At 39.1% G+C, this 19,836-nt stretch overlaps 2 protein-coding genes across 3 annotated transcripts in view; one reads left to right on the top strand and one right to left on the bottom strand.

Annotated features, from left to right (window-relative positions):
- Positions 1-500: 500 nt before the first annotated feature.
- Positions 501-7,511, bottom strand: six4 (SIX homeobox 4). The gene is made up of 3 exons (XM_014469541.2): positions 6,609-7,511; positions 3,617-4,314; positions 501-1,153 (listed from the first exon to the last, which is right to left on the bottom strand). Exons 1-3 carry the CDS (start codon positions 7,340-7,342, stop codon positions 558-560), a joined length of 2,028 nt encoding a protein of 675 aa, XP_014325027.1. The 5' UTR covers positions 7,343-7,511; the 3' UTR covers positions 501-557.
- Positions 7,512-7,580: 69 nt separating this feature from the next.
- Positions 7,581-19,836, top strand: part of mnat1 (MNAT1, CDK activating kinase assembly factor) — a 59,244-nt gene continuing 46,988 nt past the window's right edge. The window contains exons 1-2 of one of the 2 annotated variants that reach the window (XM_023353170.1): positions 7,581-7,668; positions 19,576-19,728. In XM_023353170.1, coding sequence (XP_023208938.1) covers positions 19,595-19,728 — 134 coding nt within the window. In that variant the 5' untranslated portion in view covers positions 7,581-7,668; positions 19,576-19,594. Of the gene's footprint in view, positions 7,669-10,447; positions 10,623-19,575; positions 19,729-19,836 lie in introns of those variants that run through there. The other variant, XM_005801098.3, reaches the window with a different exon arrangement.

Genomic DNA, 19,836 nt, shown 5'->3' with positions numbered 1-19,836 from the left:
CAAGTTGAACTACTTTTAAATAGCGAATTAGAATATAAAGGTAATAAAATACAAAACGATGTTGTTTGGGAATCATGTTAAAGCAAGTTTGTGGATACATTGACGCATTATTTGCCGCAAATTGTAATATATGGGACCCTAAACACATATACGGAGTTTTATAAAGAGTTTTTATAAAGAGTTTTATATATATATATCTGAAACGTAATCGTTTTTAGTGATATTAAACAATTTTCGTGTGGATGAAGGAGGATAACTTGTAAAAATGTATTTGTTTTCTCAGATAACCGGCTACATGTGGACTAGGTCTCACTAGTTCTTCACATGAACGTTTTTTAACACGTCACAGCCTCTTTTATTTTCACGTTTTTGTAAAAAGCTGAAGCAGCCCACCCACGCGAATCCTTTCTGACTAGAGTGCATTTCAAAAGTGAAAATAAAAGCAAATAATTTAAAGGAAATCAATGCTTAAAAACTCACACTCACACACACACAGAAGAGTAAAAAGATTCATCATATGACTGCCCAGGTGGATGTGAGTGCTTCAAAGTCTGAGGTTAAAGGTCGGACATGCCCTCGTCCATCTGCACAGTCTGTAGTTTGGCTAGCTCCTTCCCCTCTTCCAGCTCCCCGCACATCGCCCGCACCATCTCGTTCATCCCCCCGGATCCCGAGCCGTCCGCCTTGCTCTCCTGCAGGTTCATGTAGTCGCTGTTCATCCCGGGGCCCATCAGGTGTGAGGGCGGGGCCCCTCGGTGCACCTGGTGGGAGCCCAGGTACTCTGCCGGCTGCAGGTGGTGATGGGCGCCCTGGTCCGTGGGAGCCATCAGAGGCGTGCTGTTGGTGAGGGTGGTGTAGACCTCCGGTTCGGAGCTGGACGAGCTGACGGTGGCGTCGGTGGTGGCGGCGGCGGCGTGGCTGGAGGCCGAGTCAGGGCCGGTGTAGCTGATCTGACCGCTGGGGTCCAGGTGCAGCCCGGCGTGGTACGAGGAGTAAATGCCGCCGTCCAGAGGCTCCTTCTTGATGGCGGTGTGGTTGCTCAGGCTGTAGAGGACGCTGTTGTGGTGCAGAGACGTCATGGTCAGCTTGTCCTGCGGCTGGAAGGAGTCTTCACTGGACGAGCTCACCGCTGCGTTGTTCAGAGACATGTTACCTGTAAAAACAGGAAGTAAAGTTAAAACTACACTCCGGCTGATTAATCGTGATTAATCAAGTAATAAAATAATCATCAACTAACAACTGATTATTCGTTAACCGGAGTTTACAGACACACAAAAAAACCCAAAAAACATTTAATTTGACAGGCAAGTCTTTTTGAGACAAACGAAGCTAATTATTAAAGCAGGAAATAACCAGTGCAATTCATAAAACAAAAGCAGGAGACGCCAGCAACGAAACATTAAAAAAAAAGGGAAATAAACATTCATTCATGTTTTCTCAGTTGCTCTAAAATCCATTAGTTAAATTAATCTGCACAGCTTTGGGTAGAAGAATAAAATTTTTCAAGATGAATAGATGAAGGAAAAATAAAAGTACTGGAAGTCTGTGAGAAAGATTTACTCGTCTTGGAGTGGTAGTAGCCAAGTTATTGATTTGTGAATGAAAATATTCCAGCGCAGCAGTCTGCACAGACCTTTTTCTCAGAAATACTGTTGCATGTTTCACACACTTTGTGCTTTTTCAGCCCGACCAGCAGAACAAACGCTCCAGTCTGCCAGGACTCAAAGGGAAGCTGTAATTTTCTGCTTTTTGGGGGGTTTCTGCAATCCATTCTCTGCTTTATGTCACAATAAATGCTGTAATTTCTTCTTCTTCCTCTGTTCATGCGTTTCATTGCTGCTGATGGCCTGTAATGCACCTTCACTGCCTGCTCTGGAGATCAACAATGCAGTGATCATTAGTGATGGTGACTTCATAGCTTGTTTTTATTCATCTAAACAGATCACCGCTTTTAGAAATATGCATGCGAGCATGTTTTCCTGCGGCCCAAACCGAGACAGGCGAACGACAAAAACAAAACCCAGACAAAAATTTAAGAAGGATGAAAAGCTGTAATCAATTTGTTCAGAGTTATAACTGCAGCTAAATCATTTTAACTGCAGATTAAAACTTTCGGGAGTTGTTTAATTATTGCTCCAGATGAAATTCAGTCAATTTATTCGAGTAATAAAATGTATTTGATTTTGATAACCAGTGAAACTTGCTGGTTTACTTAAGGCATTCAGACGAGACTGACACACTACACTGCAAAAACACAAAGTCTTACCAAGTATTTTGTCTGGTTTCCAGTGCAAATATCTTAGTTCGCTGGAAATAAAACAAAACTAACTTACAAGTAACTTTTTGGAAGATATATGTAGGAGCTTGTTCTAAGTAAGTAATTTCATAGTACTGATGAAAAATTAATAGTTTCAATGGCAAATGTAAAATACTAATTTCTTATTAAAGGGGAAATAATCTGCCAGTACCACTTTTTATCAATATTAAGGAATTATTAGCTTAAAACAAGTTCCTACATATTGCCAAAACTTTACTGTGAGTATTTGAACTAGAAAGTAGACAGAAATACTTGGTAAGATTTTGTGTTTTTGCTGTGTACACTTCTGCTTTGTCAGACGAGAGATAAAAATGTCGGTTTTGTTGTTTTAATGTAAAAAAAATGGCAAAGTATTTTCCTCAGAGGAAATGAAATTTCTATTGGAAGCTAAAATCATCTATTTATTTAATGAAATAAATGAAATTTACATTTGAATATCGACAAAAATACATTTATTACTGTTACTGCACCCATTTCAACTCTTCGTCTTGTTTATAATTTTAAAATAACTGGGGCTGAAACGATTAATCGTGATTAATCGATTATTGAAACAATCGTCAACTAATAGAGGAATCGATTAGGCCATTTGGTGAAAGAATAACACAGTCAAAGTGGTTAATTAAGCCAAAATTATACAAAAAATATATACATTTAGCATTAAAGCAAAAGAGTATGTTCCACCTAAAACTCCTCAAGTGGCATAGTTTTTGGTTCTGGTTCAAATTTTGTAGCAAAAACTTCATTTTAAGCAGCTTTTGCTATCCAATTATTAATCAGTAAGTCCAAAAAACAGTCAACAGTTTAGTCCAACTGGTGTTGAGTCAAGCAGGAAGAGTTGAATTTTAGGAGTATCTTTAGCTGCAGATGCGTCCTTTGCTACAAATGATCAATCATTCAGTAAAAGAATGATATGTCATTGTATTTTAGTCAATAAAATGTTTATTTTCTTAGTTAAAAAATAATCCTATTTCAATGTATTTCTAATATTAGTACAGAATAAGCTTGAAAACAGGTGATTCAACTTAAAAAATTAGTTAATTTATTACAAGTAATCAAATTAGATGAAGTTTATTAAGTTGCCATGATAAATAAGCTGAAATAAAGTGAGTTTGACAGAGTTGGAGCTCCATTCTCCTTATTCAGTGTTAAATGAAAAATCTGTAGAATGTGTCAAGTTTACTATCCAATTAATCGATTAATCGTCAGAATAATCGATCGAATAATCGTTAATTAAAATAATCGTTAGTTGCAGCCGTCATAGTAACCTTTTAAAAAGGCTTATTATTTGCTAGGACTCACCTTGTTGAGTAATTGTTGAGGAAGATGAAGCAGACGGCAGTTGTAGAGGAGGAAGACCTACATCACTGTTGAGCAGCGCGCTGCCGTCGTTGTCAGGGACTCCGCTCGGTACCGGTACCAGACTGTAGCCGCCGAGCTGCAGAGCTGCAGACGGCGAGCTGAAGGTGAGCACAGAGGAGCCTCCGTTCTGGGCCGCCATTGTGTGGACGCCCTCCAGCTTCACCTCTGACCCGTTCACACAGCCCGAGTAGGAGGAGTACTGCAGGACGGACTCCTCAGCGCCGCCCAGTCCCTTCTCCTGGCCCGTCTGCATGTGCATGTCCCCCGCAGAGCCACCCAGCAGCACTCCGCTGGGCGGCCTCAGGGGGTTGAACGCCAGCGGCTGGATGCCCAGATTGAGCCCGTTGAACAGGATGTTTCCAGGCGAGTGGAGGTAGGATGAGCCGCCATTGTGAAACACGGTGGAGGAAGTATTAGTGGCTGCGAGGCTGCCGTTGTAGACGCCACCGCCGCTGGATCCTGACATCTTGATGTCGCCGATCTGCTGGATGACGACCCCCCCGTCCAGAGGTCCAGCCTGAGCCGGGAGGTTCCCGTGGGTTATCACTCCGTCTGAAGAGTTGGAGAGAGGACGAGGGGACAGCTCCTCCTGGCCCTTACTGGACTCGTCCTCTGTGCTGTGGTTTCCATCAGACTCACTGCCGGGCGCCAGCAGAAAAACAGATGAGTCACAAAACAGAGAAGAAGAAACTAAATTTCCTATAACTGACTGTTTTCTGGGAAAGAACACAAAATATTACAGCTCTGCATTATTAACAAAGTGGGTGATAACTAGTTATATTTACTTGAGTAACTTTTTGGAAAAAAAATTACTTTTTACTAAGTTATACTTTCTACTTTTACTTGACTAACTTTATTATGAAGTATTGCTACTCTTACTTGAGTAAAATTTCTGGATTCTCTACCCACTGTGTGTAACTTTCCTGTAGGGCTGAAACGATTAATCAGATTAATTGTGATTAATTGATTATTGAAATAGTTGTCAACTAACTTAGTAATCGATTAATTGTTACCTGGAGTACAGAGAATTAAAAAAAGACCATTTTCTGAAAAAACAACATATTCAGAGCAGCAATTTAGCCAAAACTGTACAAAATATATAAATATTTAAGATTAAAAACACCTTTATTGTGTGTCAATATGTTTTACTCAAATTTTTTTCTTTAAACTAACTTGTTATGCATTTTAGATAATAAAGTGTTTATTTTCTTATTTAAAATGGAATTGAATTATTTGTTTATTTGAACTTTCCATAATATTTCTAATATTGTACAGAAAGGGTTTAAGTGGTTAAATGGAAAATCTAGAATGTGCCAAATTGTTTTTTAAAATCCAATTAACTGAATAATTGATCGATTAAACTGATGATTAATCAATCAATTGTCAGAATAAGTCATAGATTAACCAATTACTAAAGAAAAATAATTATTTAAAGCCTTAAATCATTGAATGAAGAACAAAGTTATTTTAGCCAAAAGTTAATCAGACACAGACAAATGTATAAGCTTTAAATGGAAAGAAACAGATTTGGAGAATTTTTTCTTATGTTTGTTATTTTGTAATTATGTTATTTATATGAATTATTTTCATTTTTGTCTTTAAAATACGAACATTAAATGAATATTTGAGTAGCCTTTTTACCAAATACTTTTTGTTTTTACTGGAGTAAGAATAGTTCTTACTTAGAGTATTTTTGTACTCTACCCACTTCTGGTTATTAGAGAGCTGAAGCTGTGACTGTGCAGCCCTCTTTACCTCCCGGAGGTAAAGAGGGCAGCTCTCATGGAGAGCTGCTCTGACAGCAGCAACAACCCTGTGACCATTTGGCGCAATAAATTCTGCAACAACAAATGGCTTGGAAGTAAAACTAAAATCCACATTTTTCAGTTTTCAACAGAAATCCTCCTTAAAACCACAAGGACTGAAAGGTTCTTCCTTGTTATTATGGTCTCGTTTTATAAAGAGTGATTAAAACAGCTGCTTCCTTTTCCTTCCCTCCCTCCCTCCAACGCAGGGCGCGCACACGCACGACCAACCCCCAACCATGTGGCCCTACAAAGAAATCCACAGGTTAATAACCATTTGGAGATTAATAAAGACGTTTGTTTGTGTGTGTGTGTGTGTGTGTGTGTGTGTGTGTGTGTGTGTGTGTGTGTGTGTGTGTGTGTGTGTGTGTGTGTGTGTGTGTGTGTTTGTGTGTGTGAATGTGAGGAAGAAGGCAGAAGGGGTCACCTCTACCAGGTGTGCGTCAGCTTTGTTCACAGGGAAAAACATGAAAGACCAGCCCTCACATCTTTGTGTGTGTGTCTGCGGGATTATGAGATGAAGCAGAGCTGATGGAGATCCTTTTAGTTCGTGAGAGAAGAAAGTCATCATGAAAATAATTTATGTACTGATCTTTGCGTGTTCACGCACAGGCTCATCCAGAGTCGCCTTTTGAACTCTTTCTTCAAAGTTACATCCTCCTCCCGCCGGCCTGCCCGCCCGCCTGTCAGCCGGATCTCTGAGGCTTGAAGATATTTGGTTGCCTCTGGTTTCCATGACTCTCCGCTTCGCTTGAAATCGGATCTGAACGGCAACAGCTTCATATTTCAAAACATTAAAAGCGTGCTGCTAAAGCTTTTTCTGTTCCCTAACTATTTCCAGTTAATAATTCACACGTTCACTCCTAAACTGTGTCTGACGCGACATTCGCAGTTATTAAGTGATTAAATAACGTCATTAAGTTTTTGTGCCCTAATCCTGGACAGGGATATCGAAATGTGCGCATATAATAAAGTTATGTTGAGTTGTTTTACGATGAGAGATCTAAAATTGAATTTATCGAGCGATTGTTCAGATGCGCCTTTTGCGCACAGATCTTTTTAGCCGGTAAAAAGTCGGAGATGAAGACAGAAACGTGTGCATCGTGTTTTTCCCTTTGTTTCCTTACCTTTTGGACTGCGCTTCCGATGGGTTTCTGTCCCTCTGCCGCCTGTTTTTGAACCAGTTGCTGACTTGGGTCAAGGAGAGTCCGGTTATCTTGGCCAGATTCCGTTTCTCGGCTGGAGACGGGTACCTGTTCTGGTTGTAGAGATCCTTCAGCGCGTTCCGCGACCTCTCCTTGAAACAATAAACCGTCTCCTCGCCGTCCCAGATAGTCCTGGGGAGAGGGTATTTCCTCCGGATCCGGTATTTATCCACGGCGCCCAGGGGTCTCCCGCGCGCCTTCTCCGCCTCCGTGTACCGGGCCTTGTACCACAGTTCCTGCAGAAAGGTGTGGTTGGACGGGTTGAAGCTATGGTTCTCCAAAATACTGTAGAGCTCCTGATAGCGCGCCTGATGGAAGGCAACGAGGGCTTGGGCTTTCAGAATGCTTTCGTTGCCGCGGAGCAGGTCGCTTTGAGGTAAGGACCACAAGAACCTCGCCAGCCGGTCCACGTTGCCCCCCTGCTGCAGCGCCTCACACACGCACGCCACTTGCTCCGGGGAGAAAGCCAGGGAGGAAGCGGCGCTCACCAGCAGCTCCGTGCGCACCGCGTCGGCGTTGGGAGCCGTGCGCTCCATGGACAACTCCGCCGCGTCCAGCGCCACCAACTTGATGCTCTCACGCTTATCCACCTCCTTCACATTTTCCCTCTTGATGTCATTCACTGCCGTGACCTCTCCGGCAGAAGAAGAAGACATTTTTTTTTTGTTCGAGCCTTCCCTGGCAGAGTCACTCCTCCCCGCTCGATCAGGTTACCTCCTCGCCATGCGAACCCGATCGGATATCTGACAGCAGCTGTAAGCAGATATCTCTCTCCCCTCTTCCTTCCAACGTGACTTTTACTCTGCGGGGACTGGGGCTGGAGGGAGATACGCTGGGGTCTATCTGAAGGAGAGCCACGCCATTGGCCGCTGAGGGCCCCATGAGGGAGGAGCGAGCGCGATTCATGCGCGAATGTTTGGCTTTCAGCTGTCAGTCATGGAGCTTCCAGCAGGGCTTTATTCCCGGTGTTCACCTGTGCAAGGTGAGTGCTTCTGGGATCGTGGGAACGGGAAGTTCTTGTTGCCTCTGTTCTCAGTAGCTGCATTGCATGAAGGTATGCACAAAAGTGTTTTTATTCCCACATCAAGGCAGGGAAATCCAAGGGGAAATATGGGAGTGCTCTCATTAAGTTTCTCCAAAGACAAAGCAAACAAAGGGAATGGTCTTGCTCGTTGTTATTTTGAATATTTTTTCTGCTGCTGGCGTCAACAGAAAACACATTTTAAATGTGGAAAAAAAAAACTTCATTGCTCTTGCCAACCTAAACAAACAACACCAGATTCATTCAGCATATTAAAATGAGTTATTGCTAAAAAAAAAAAAAAAAAAATTAAAAATCATAAATCATTAATAATCTGATTTGATCTTTCCTGGTCAGGTTTTATAAAAAATACCCCAAATCTTTACAATACATCTATTCAATAAAATGCACTTTATGCATAAATGGAGCAAACATCAAATATAGCTAATCTACAGGTGCTGATATGGTGCAACATTTTTTATTGGCCTATTTAAAATTGACAGCAATATTATGAGATTATTAGTAAATAATAACTTAATCCAATGTGACTGTGGAGTTTTCTTATAATTAAAAATAGATATATTTTCCTAGATGCTTAGTCTATAACAAGATACCTGGAATAAATGTTACTAAAATCATTTTGAACTGTTAAAATAAGAGGCCAATTTTTACAGTTTAGTTGTCACATGGATATTTCCCTCACCTATTAGGAAAAATAATCCTTTAAAACAGAAACAAATTAATTTTTTGAGATTATTTTTGCTCATCTGCAATTTTCACATATTGCACTTATATTGATATAAATATGATATTATGAAGGACTTAATGAATCAAAAGGATTAAACTCTGTACAGTTTGACCTCAGAGAGTTTGAAGAAGAGAAAACATGAGTAATTTAGTGGTTCTTCATGACTAATCAGATTTTGTGATTTTCATTCCTTTATTAATAAAATTGCTTGTTATTTATGGAAAAGAGGATAAATTAAATGTACACTTTTGTTTCCAATCTGTTTGATATATATGAACTTAATTCAAACCATAATGTTGCTTTTTTTTAAAACCCGTTTTCTTTATTCTTATATTAATTAGTTTTTTGCAATACTTGCAAAAAGTATTTAAAATAAAATATTTCTGTTTTTATTTCTTATTCTGAAATGCTTAGGATAATCTGATTTATTTTTTGCATAAAAGCTTAGCAAAAATTTATCAATCAGTTTTTTCTACATTAATGCAACATTTGGTCGGTATGGTTCAAATGGAAAATGGACAAATTTAGTGAAGAAAAAATACATATATATAAAAAATGCAATAACCTGACTATTCGCACCTTTTTCAAAGCATTTTTTGATTCACCTTCAGCAATCCCGGGAGCTTTTCTAAGTTTCTAAAGTTATATTTTGCAGAAATGTCTCAAAGGATCTTAAATGTATCAGTCGGGAGAAGAAGAGTACAAAAAGCACATTGAAAACCTCTGCAAACCTGATGCGAGAAAGATTTATGAGTTATGTACATCAAAAGAAGAACACCACACCCATAGTAAAATATGGTGGTGGCGGTATCATGCTGCCGGGTGGCTTTTTATTTTTTTCAGAATGGAGAAAAGGTTTTTGTCGAGGTGGATGAATTTATCAGTAGTACAAGCACCAACTGAATCCTTTACATGTCTGCTTAAAAGATGAAGATGAATTTTATTTTTCAGCATCACAGAGTCAAAAACACAAAAGAACAATATCACGAAAATTAGAAGAACATTTTTGTATGACCAAGTTAAAGTCCAGAACCAGCTGTTTTATGTCTTTTTATCTATTCTTGTTTTTATTATTTTCTTTTTCTTTACAGCACTTTGGTCCACTGTGATTGTTTTAAAGTGCTGGATAAGAAAACTTGGATTGGATTTGATAAAGAAGATATTAAACTCATAGCATCAGGTTGTAGCTATGCTACCAGAACAATCAAGCAAAAAAAGACTGTCTTTGTACTTTTAGTAAGTAAAATTAATTTAAGGCTGCAGTCTGTAATATTTATTTAAAAATGTTTTGTTGTTGTTGTTTTTGTTTTGTTTTTTTAAACCTATTTGTTAAAACTATCACCATGTGATGACAGTTTGTTGTGAGACAGATAATCTGTGAAATGGTCGCGCTCCTCCACCTCATCCCTATGCTAATTTCTGTGTGAAGAAATGCACCACTCCCAGTCAAAAACAACCAATCAGAGCCATGAGGAGGTTCTTGCTGTCAATCAAGCTCTTGAACATGTTGCTAAATGTGTTAATAGTGGAGGAAAACTGTTTATCCACCATCACCGGTGGTCATGATAACTAGCCTTAGCCTTCATGACAGGCTAGTTCTAGTTAGCATTAGTAGCAGGTACAATATTTAGATTTTTTTCACAGACTACCTGTCTCGTACTATACTGTCACGAGATAGGAACAGTTTCAACAAATATGTAAAAAAAAATATTTTTTTAAAATAAAAGTTACCCTGCAGCTTAAATAATTTAGTTTATGCTTAAATCAAGTCAAATTTAATTATTTTAATGGTATTCTCGTTTTCAATAAACCTCTAGCAGAGATTTCATAAACTAGATGAAGGTGTGGGATTCTAGGAAAGAGGATTGAAAACAGAAATTAAGTTGTGGGTTTTATATACCTCAATACTCCTGCAGTCTGCTAAGGCTGTCCGAGGGGTAGGAACTATTGTTATTAGAGGCGTTTCCAGTGGGAGCGTTCTCAGAGTGACGCTTCGGTCCGCCTCAGTGGACGCTCGCAGATGTTGACATTTTTATGAAGCTTGTTTCTGTCAGAAATACTAAAAATAACAATAAAAAATGGACGACCAGGGCTGTCCGAGATGTAAGACCACCAAGTACAGGAACCCGTCGCTGAAGCTGATGGTGAACGTCTGCGGCCACACGCTGTAAGTCCTCCAACCGCCCCAGAAAGCAGCAGCAGGGGGGTAATTTCTGTAGAACAGGGGAGAGTTTACAAAAATAACCCACAGGAAGCTGAGAGGCCCCACTTAAATGTCGGTAGATAATATTTTTTAATCATATTTTACCGTTAAATCTAAGTCTGAACGGTTTAAGTTGGAGCTTTCGCTCATTTCAGGCACGTTAAGGCAAGACGACAAAAAATTTCCTTTTTCCCTATGGAGAAATATTGTTGCCAAGGTTTGAGGCAGTAGAGTCCCCAAAAATGCTAAAATGTACGGAAGTAAGAGTCGCACTACTTCAACATATTTCTACTCAAGTAAATGTAAAAAGTAGCCATCCAAAAAATTACTCAAGTAAGAGTAAATAAGTGTTTGGTAAAAAGTTTACTCAAATACTGATCGACTTATCGATCATTTAATATTTAAAAATTACATCATCAAGCATTAATAATGTTGGTATTTTAAGAATCAGAATGACAATAATTCATGTAAGTAATAAAAATAACAAAAAAGGCAAAATAAATTATTTCTCCAAAGCTCCAAAACCAAACACAATTCAGACCTGAGTAATTGTATCAACTGTTATTTTTTAACTTATTGCACAGATGTGAAGCAAAGAAAAGAGAAAAAGTTTGTTTTACCATATTTTTATATCTTCAGGGAAAATGTAAGAGTTTGAAACAGATCTTTATCATAATTCAATAACATGATGTGATAAAAAGTTTTAAATATAAGAAGCTGATTATGAATGCTGCAGAATTAAATGGGAGAAGAAGAAACATTCATATAAATAATGTCATAAGAGGGAAATAATGAGGATGAATAAACAAAAATAATCGGTGCTTGTGCAATGCAGAAGTACCATATCTGCTCATTCCCTCAGCATGATGCTGCCACCGGCTTGCATGACAGTTTGTATATTTGAAAGCCTCATCTTGACTCCTCTAATTCAAAATCCCTTAAGTTGTTGCCAAGCAGCTCAATCTTTTCTCCAGAAGACATTTGGATTGTCCAAACACTGAAAAAACACAAAATCTTAGAATTGTTGGTCTAGTTTTTTGTGCAAATATCTTAAAACACTTGAAATAAAATGAAACAAATTTACAAACAAGATGTAAGAGCTTGTATTAAGTAAATAACTCCTTCATATTGATGAAAATGTTCTAGATTATTTCACTTATAAAGTGGGAAAATGTGTTATAAGTAAAATAATCTGGAACTTGCACTTGCTTTTTTCGTCAATATTAGGGATTTATTGACTTTAAACAAGCTACTATATCTTGCTGAAAACTTGTTTGTAAGTTACTTTTGTTTTATTTCATGTGTAAGATATTTGCAGTAGAAACTAGACCAAAAGTACTTGGAAATGTTTTGTGTTTTTGCAGATTTCACTCCAACAGTTTCACTTTTATGGTTGGCTTGTGTCTTGGACATCTTAATGGAGTTCCTTTCATTTTAGGGCAACATTTTTTACCTCAACACCATGGACCGCCCCCAGCTGTATTTTCTTCTCCTGTATGTGATATTTATGTAGTTTATCATTATTAGTTGTAGTTTACAGAAGGGTAGACATAGCAGCAGCTCTCTGGATGGATGTCGTTCCGCGGTGGCCTGATCAGCGTGACTTTTCCGACCCCACCTTCTGCTTATTGAGCGTAGTACCAGTTGGAAGTGGTTGTGCTTCGTCATCAGGTCAACGAGGGCTCATAACTCCTCCCGCCTCAGTCTGGATGGAGAGCTACATGCAGAAAATTAAACGATTCTGCAAATGAAGCAATTTTAAGCAGTGCCCTGGATCAGGTCACCTTGGCTTTGCTCCTGCTGAGAGCAGACTATTTACCTGTTTATTTATTTTTATTTCTGTCATCTCTAATTTCATTCGGTGGATGTTTTGAAACTTGTTTTGTAAGGTTTTATGAATTGATTTGATCTAAATTGAATTTTTTAATATCTTTTTCATATGGCATTAAAATTTTGCATTTAACAACCTGAATTAAATTGAATTTTTGAGAAATATTACATTTTAATGCTTGTGTTTTGCTTTTAAACTGTTGGATTGGGTTAAACAAACCCTGAAGGTTTTAGTTCCTCCTCCATGAATCTAAATTTAAACTCCACTAGACCTCGTTTTGGAAGACTGACACTGATTAAGCTTAAAGTGTCTTATTTACTATGTTTACAGAATGACATCAAACACTTTTCTTTGGCATTTGACATGGTGCAGATTAGGATTGAAATAATTAGACAAATTAAATGTGATTAATCGATAATTGAAATAATCGTCAACTAATTTAGTGATCGATTAGCTGCTGAATGGAAGATACAGACTTAAAAAAGGAAATTTACTGAAAGAGCAAAATATTCAGAGCTGTAATTGAGCCAAAATTGTACAAAAATATAAAAATTTTGCATTTAAGATGAATAAACTTCATGTAAGCCTGTCGCAGTAAGCAATTAATCAATTAATCGCACGATTAATTAAAATAAGCTCCATAATTTCCAGTCTGATGATTAATATTTTTTGATGGGTAATTTTGTTTAAAGAGACATCATAATCTTATTTTTATTCATGGTTTTTGTTGTGTGTATATTTTTCTTATTTCAGTTTTATTTACTGCTTTTGTTTTTTATTTAGGATATTTAAAATATCTTCCAGCTCCAATTTTAGTTTTCACAAAAGAAATTTTTTTTGTTTTTTGAGAGAGCAAACTTGCATTATTATGCCATTATCAATATGTTACTTGAAAATAGTCTCAAGACAACAATATTGTAATTTATCATTTTCTGAACATCAGTGCTGGTTTTAAATGCTCTAATGTAGCTGCAGCATTTAATACGGTTGATTGCGGCATTTTATTGGACTGACTTGTGTTTCTGGAAACATATTTAGTTGTTCAGCTCAAATCTCAAATTCTAGAAAAGCTTTGTGGAAGGTAAAATTTAACATTTTGTGCTCAGAAGTTTACATACAAAGTTTTTGGCAATATTTCAGAGAACAATAAAAAAAAGGAACATTTGTTAAATTTATTATCAAACTGTTGTGAGGCTAACCAAATGACCCCGATCCAAAGCGTTGGCCTAGTTTTTACTGTGAATTGTCAACCCGCACCCAGCTTGAGGTTCTTTACCCATTCTTCTTGGTGAAACGCCTCTACATTTCATACAGTTATGGTTTTCTTCTTAAAGAAACGGTTTTTCTGGATAAAATTTTTGTTGGTCTTCCTGAATCCCATCATTTCCCACATATTAATTTCAATTTGAACGTTGGTGGCTAGTTTTCCTGAGTCCTTAGATATCTTTTTATGTATTTTTTTCTGGTTTATGACATACAGCTGAACTCTTTCAGATCCCTTTATGATTAATTTGTTTCCTCCATGGCTATAAACTCAAATGTCAGTGCAGCACTGCATTAGTGAGGATGGTTACCCATTTAATCAGTCTAAGCCTTCCAGGTTAGGTAATCAGGGTTATTTGTAAGAAGCAACACAACTCTTTGATAGTATATGGTTTTCCCTATTTATGAGCATAGCTCTGCATTATGGTGTTCCACCAGGTTCAGTTTTAGGTCCCATATTTTTATGGTACTGTGGGATGGTATCATCAGAAAACATCACATTCACTTTTAGAGCTGTGTTTGTGACAAAGACATCAATGTTGTTGATGACCTGAGATTCATTTATTCTCTTTTTATTTTACTATGTTTTAGAAGTTTAGATGCTTGGGAATATTCTTTATTCAGGACAGAACTCAGTTTAAGACAGTAGAAGAAGCTCAGAATATTATATCATCAGTTTCGCCTGAGTTTCTCTCTCGGTCCAATGCAGAGATACTAATACACGCTTTTATAACATGCAGAATTGATTACTGTAATGCATTGCTTTCTGGGCCTCCCAAGAAGAGCTTAACTTCACTTTGGATGCTACAACATTCAGCTGAATGCAGGCCGGGATCAGAAATCAAGCTCACATCACACTGATTCTGTGCTTTGACTTTATTAGCTTTGGAAAACACTTGTTTTTCTCTTAGCTTCTGCAAAGCAATTTGTTTCTCATTTTTAAGTTTGAAAAGCGATCTATTAATAAATCTCATTGATTGGGATGTAAGGAAAGGTGCTTTCACACCAGCCCTATTTAGTCCGCTTTAATCGATCTCTAGTTCTAGAAAGTCCGGTTCATTTGGGGAGGTCTGAATGCATAATTGAACTCTGATGTGAATCTAAAAAATGAACTCTGGTCCACCTGAAAACCTTGGTTTGGTTGAAATGAACTCTGGTGCTGTTTGAACGCGTATGTGAACGGCAAGCGGACCGGAGGCCGCTCCAAAAGAAGGAAGCGGACCGAAGCACAGGTAAATTAAACCTAAAGCAAATTTCTTGCTAGAGGTAGAAATGGCTCATGGTCTTTTACCAAAGACAAAAGGGAAATCCTACAACTCTTAAAATCTGTTCCTATTCCATTTTTGTTTACATTTCATGAAAACAACAGATGCGCGCATGTCTTCTTCTGAGGTGTTTCTGTCGTTTCCTACAGTTGTTCTTGGTGCAGCGCCCCCACAGGAGAGGAGGTGAATAGGTTTATCAAAGTGTTTGGTTTGTTTGACACAGAACAGTGTGAAAAAGATCTGCAGCAGCTGAAAATGTGACAAATGTTGACATCTTGGTCCCTAATGAAACAGGACTACCGGTTTATCAGGTGTGAAAACCTCCTAATGGGCTCGACACACCAGCAGCGATGACCGACAGCGTAAAACCGTAAACCCAACACATGGGACAAGATGGCAACAGCAGCAATGCGACAAAAGTTGACAATTTTTCAACTTTCTTGTATCGCATCACTAGCCTGCATGTACACTTCCACATGAACAAGCTCAAACTTTCACATACACGAATTTTGACAGTCGCTTGGCAGGAGGAGGGCAATGATTGTCGCCTCATTGCCGCCTCATTGCTGAAGTTTTACAGGAAATGAATGGAGAGGGAGCGGCGGCGTCTGTCGAGCACCTTAAGTTTGAAAAGCGATCCAGGTAACACTTTATTTGAAGGGGTGTCCATAAGTTTAACATGACACTGTTGTAAACATGAAGGAGTCTTTGTGAATGCTGCGACTGTTGTAATAAAGTGTCATTCGGTAAATAATGACACTTTTAATACAAAGTTGACACGTTCGGTGGACTTTTAATTCAACATTCAGTGCAATTTTGAATTAAAAGTGTCTTTATTTACCGAATGACACTTGATGACAACAGTCGTAAGCATTCATGAAGACTCCTTCATGTTCATGACAGGTGTTATGTCATGTTAGTCTTATGCATACCCCTTCAAATAAAGGGTTACTGCGATCTATAAGGGATGTAAATAAGACAGTTTGTAGATTCTGGTAACTTTGGACCTACTGAAGTCTACATGGACTCCATCTTTGGTTTGGGAAGGTCAAGAGCTCTATCACAGCAACCCACAGTTCCGTTTTGCTTTGCCTCTTTCTTGCGGGTTGGTAGAGTTAGGATGTAGTGGTGTTGGTCTCTTTGCTGAGCCAGTATCGCCTTGTTTACCTTCCTATTACCCCTCCACCCCCTCTGTGACCTGCTGACAGCTGCAGATGAAGAGATAGGAGCCTGGAGCTCTGAGCAGGACAGGTGAGAGAGGGAGGTGTCCAAAGCACTTCGTCAGCAACAACAGCCCTGGGACACAGAGATGGCAAGCTGTTACTTCTGAAACGTCTTTCTGTCTGAGCGGGGTTATGTCTCTGAACATGAAAGCTGGCGCAGAGCAGAAGATGGAAAAGTCTCCTCCCTTTATTTTAAGGGGTCACCTCTCAGCTCTAGAGTTACACAGGATTTGCCCATTAGAGGGTTCTGTTGTGTGGTCCATTTATGGGGCATGGGGCAAGCTACGCCCCGCTCCTTCCCCCATGTTGATGAATGGGCTCTTTGTGGGCCTGTGGAAACAAGCAGAATCCCTCCATCCACCTCCATATGGCAAGGCCTATAGATCTGCTGTAGCCTGAGGCCGCAGCGAACATCTGCCTCTTCCAGGGCTCGCTCCCAACTTCGAGACACCAACTGGACACCGCACATGCTTCTGGCTGTCGGTTTGCTTTCATTTTCAACATCTCAGCTTGGCTACGGCCAAGCCAAACTGACACATGAGAGCATTAGCGCTTTAAGTTGCGGCAGGTTGGGCTTGTTTGACCCTTATTGGAAGCGTTGGGTGTAAACAGAGAAATTCCACGTGTCTGCACTTTTCTCTCTAGCTGTGTTTTCTGCTTTGCATCTTGCTGATGAGGTGAAACGTCTTGCATGACTGTGCCGAATGTTTGTGTCTTTCTTGAACTTTTCACTTGGCTCGATTTGGCGGCAATGAAGTGACTCAGGCACACCGTCAGTGAGGTGTAAAGAGAAATTCGTCTTTCCTCTCGTAATTCTGAATAGTGCTGGTGCTCGGAAACCAGATGTCCATTTTTGTGAGGGTGGTCATGAACTGGAAGTTGGATTTCTGTGGCAATAAAGCTCCACATAGACTTAATTAAAAGAGCGACTGTGCAAACGTTTATCCGGCCTCTTCAGCCCATCAGGGGGACACAAAGGGACATTCCCATTGTCTGCAGTGTCCAATCTCCACTGGAGTGTGACTGATGGGTAAATGCCTACCTGCATTGATGGTTAAATTCAGGTCTGTGCCCTCAGGTGAGCCTGATGATCAGAGGATGCAGAAAACTGCTCAGATTAAGCTGAATCACTGATTAAGAGTTGAGAATTACTTGAGAAGATGAAGTCCAGCTGAAAACCTCATCATGACTCTGCTGTTTTGTCCCATATGTGGTCTTGAAGATATATAAAGCACATTTTTCCACACTTAAGATGTCTCAGTGCATAAAATAAATTTTAATATCAGGTAAAAATAACATGAGAAAATACAAGGAGCAGTTTTCAAATCATGTCATTTATTAAAAAAATACAATTATCCAAAAAACATGGCAGTGCAGTAATCACCTCTAAACCTAAAGCCTGATTGTGTTCAGAGTTTTCATGCATAAAGAATCAGTTTTATCTTATACTACTGCATATTAATCATATTTAGGTTTAGACTTTAACTAGACCACTCCAAAACCTTCATGCCTGATGCTTGAGGATGTTTTCACACCCGGTAGATTTGGGTCAATTGTGACATTTGTTACATTTCCAGCTGCTGCGGTTTGCTTTCAAACTGATCCAAAACCTCTGAAAAACCTGTTCTCCTCCTTGCATGTGGGGGTGTTGCACCAAGAACCACTGAAGGAAGTGACACAAACACCTACAAAGAAGACATGAGCAAAATGTAAACAAAAATGGAGTGCCGTCAGATTTTAGTGCTTATAGGATTTCTCTATAAGCTGGTAAAATATCAGGAGCCATTTCTCCCACCAGCTCTAGTCTCATGCATTTGCTTTGGTTGTATTTACCCAGAATTCCCTGCACTATGGCCCACTTCCGGCTTTTGGAGCATTCGCTGGTCCACTTGGCGTTCACATATGCATTCAAACAGAACTAGAGTTCACTTCAACTGAACTTAGACTTTGATTTTTAGGTGGGCCAGTTTTCTTTTTACCGGTTCCTTGGATTATTGTCCTCCTGTGTTACCCAGTTGCTTTTGAACTTGAATTCATGTTTGCATCAATTATAGTAAATTGTCCAGGTACTGAAGCAGCAAAGCATCCCCAGATCATCACACTACCACCACCATGTTTGACTGTTCTACTTCTGAAGTGCTGGTCATTTTGTACCAGTCCATAGAACACTGAAAATATATTTTCATGGTAAGCATAAGGCAGGTTTTTGCATAATTTTGATTTTTTAAGCCATTTTTGTTTGGTCTGTTTATCATTGTTGAACCCTGAACTCTGACCTTTAGGAAACCAAGTGAAACTTGGAGCGGTAGATATTATGGGTTTTTCTGTGACTGCCTGGATGAGTTGATGATGCTCTCTTGGAGTAGTTTTGGTAGGCCGACCACTCCTGGATAGATTTACCACTCCATTTCTCGCTAATGTTTACTGGAGTCCCAAAGCCTTAGAAATATATTTGTAACCATTTCCAGGCTGAAGAACTAGAAGAAAATGTGTTTCTCATCTGTTCTTGAAATTCTTTAGAACATGTTTTTTAAAATCTGTTTGCATACTCCATGTTGTCAGACAGATACTAGATTGCAACTTTTTAGAAAATGGGAATAAAAACATTTAATTCATGATTTAACAAAGGAGGTAATTATGTACTTTTCCACTTAAGATAAGTTGGTTTGTTAAATTCTTCTTAATAAATTTTATGCTCAGCTTCAATGTTGAAGGTCTCAAACTTTATGGATAATAATAATAAAAAATAAATAAATGGCAGATGTATATTGTCACTTTCCTAAAATAGTGGCTAAAATAAAGTGCTTTTGGCAACAACAAAAAAACAACAACAAAGAAATCACTACCTCTTTCTTTCCAATAGATATTTTGGCCATTGTCTTAGAAATTGGACAATATGATAGAATATTGTTAAAATCACAATTATTTTATCTTATAATACTTCCTTTAATCAGGCGATGAATCCAAAGTTACTCATCATATAATCTGTTCTGGGATGAGTTCTACACAAATCACTGAGCTGGATTTTTCTCATGTTACGCAACCTGGCAGAATGGTTGAGGTCTGCTGAAACAACAATAAAGCAAACGTTTTTCCAGCGCAGACAGACACTCCGCTGATGGGGTGTTGGGACTAATTTCCTCTTGTCTGAGAGTGCGAGGCGGCCTAATCGACATTCCAACCGTAATCCCGGCCATCTTTGAGCACTTAGGAGAAATATTCTGATCCCCCATTATCGCCCACTGCTGCATTATTGCCTCATTTCATGGAGAAATGAGTAGAAAACTGTATTTGCACATGAAGCTGTGTTGCCAATGTTCTGCTTGTTGCCTTAGATGCGAGAACTGTGTGGAGATGCTGTTTGTGCGCGGCTCGGGGAACTGCGTGCAATGCGACACGCCTCTGAGGAAGAGCAACTTTCGCGTGCAGCTCTTCGAAGACGCAACTGTGGACAAGGAGGTAGAGATCCGCAAGAAGGTGATGAAAATGTGAGTGAGTTTGGGGAGAGGGGTGGGCATTAGGGGTGTGGTTCTCTGTGTTTATATGTTACTCCAGGCCTCCTCCCACTTCTTAAGCTGCCTTTGTCTTCCTCATTA

Source organism: Xiphophorus maculatus, chromosome 19 (assembly GCF_002775205.1).
Source record: "Xiphophorus maculatus strain JP 163 A chromosome 19, X_maculatus-5.0-male, whole genome shotgun sequence".
In the NCBI taxonomy this organism is placed as follows: domain Eukaryota; kingdom Metazoa; phylum Chordata; class Actinopteri; order Cyprinodontiformes; family Poeciliidae; genus Xiphophorus; species Xiphophorus maculatus.
Note: the sequence above shows the minus strand (reverse complement) of the source record. Positions and strands in the feature narration are given on the sequence as shown.

Excerpts from the sequence above, each read along its gene's own strand:
- six4 (XM_014469541.2), bottom strand. The coding sequence starts at position 7,342 with ATGTCTTCTTCTTCTGCCGGAGAGGTCACGGCAGTGAATGACATCAAG. Across the intron at positions 4,315-6,608 it reads TCGGAAGCGCAGTCCAAAAG|TGAGTCTGATGGAAACCACA; the intron begins GTAAGGAAACAA and ends GGCGCCCGGCAG. Across the intron at positions 1,154-3,616 it reads CTCAACAATTACTCAACAAG|GTAACATGTCTCTGAACAAC; the intron begins GTGAGTCCTAGC and ends CTGTTTTTACAG.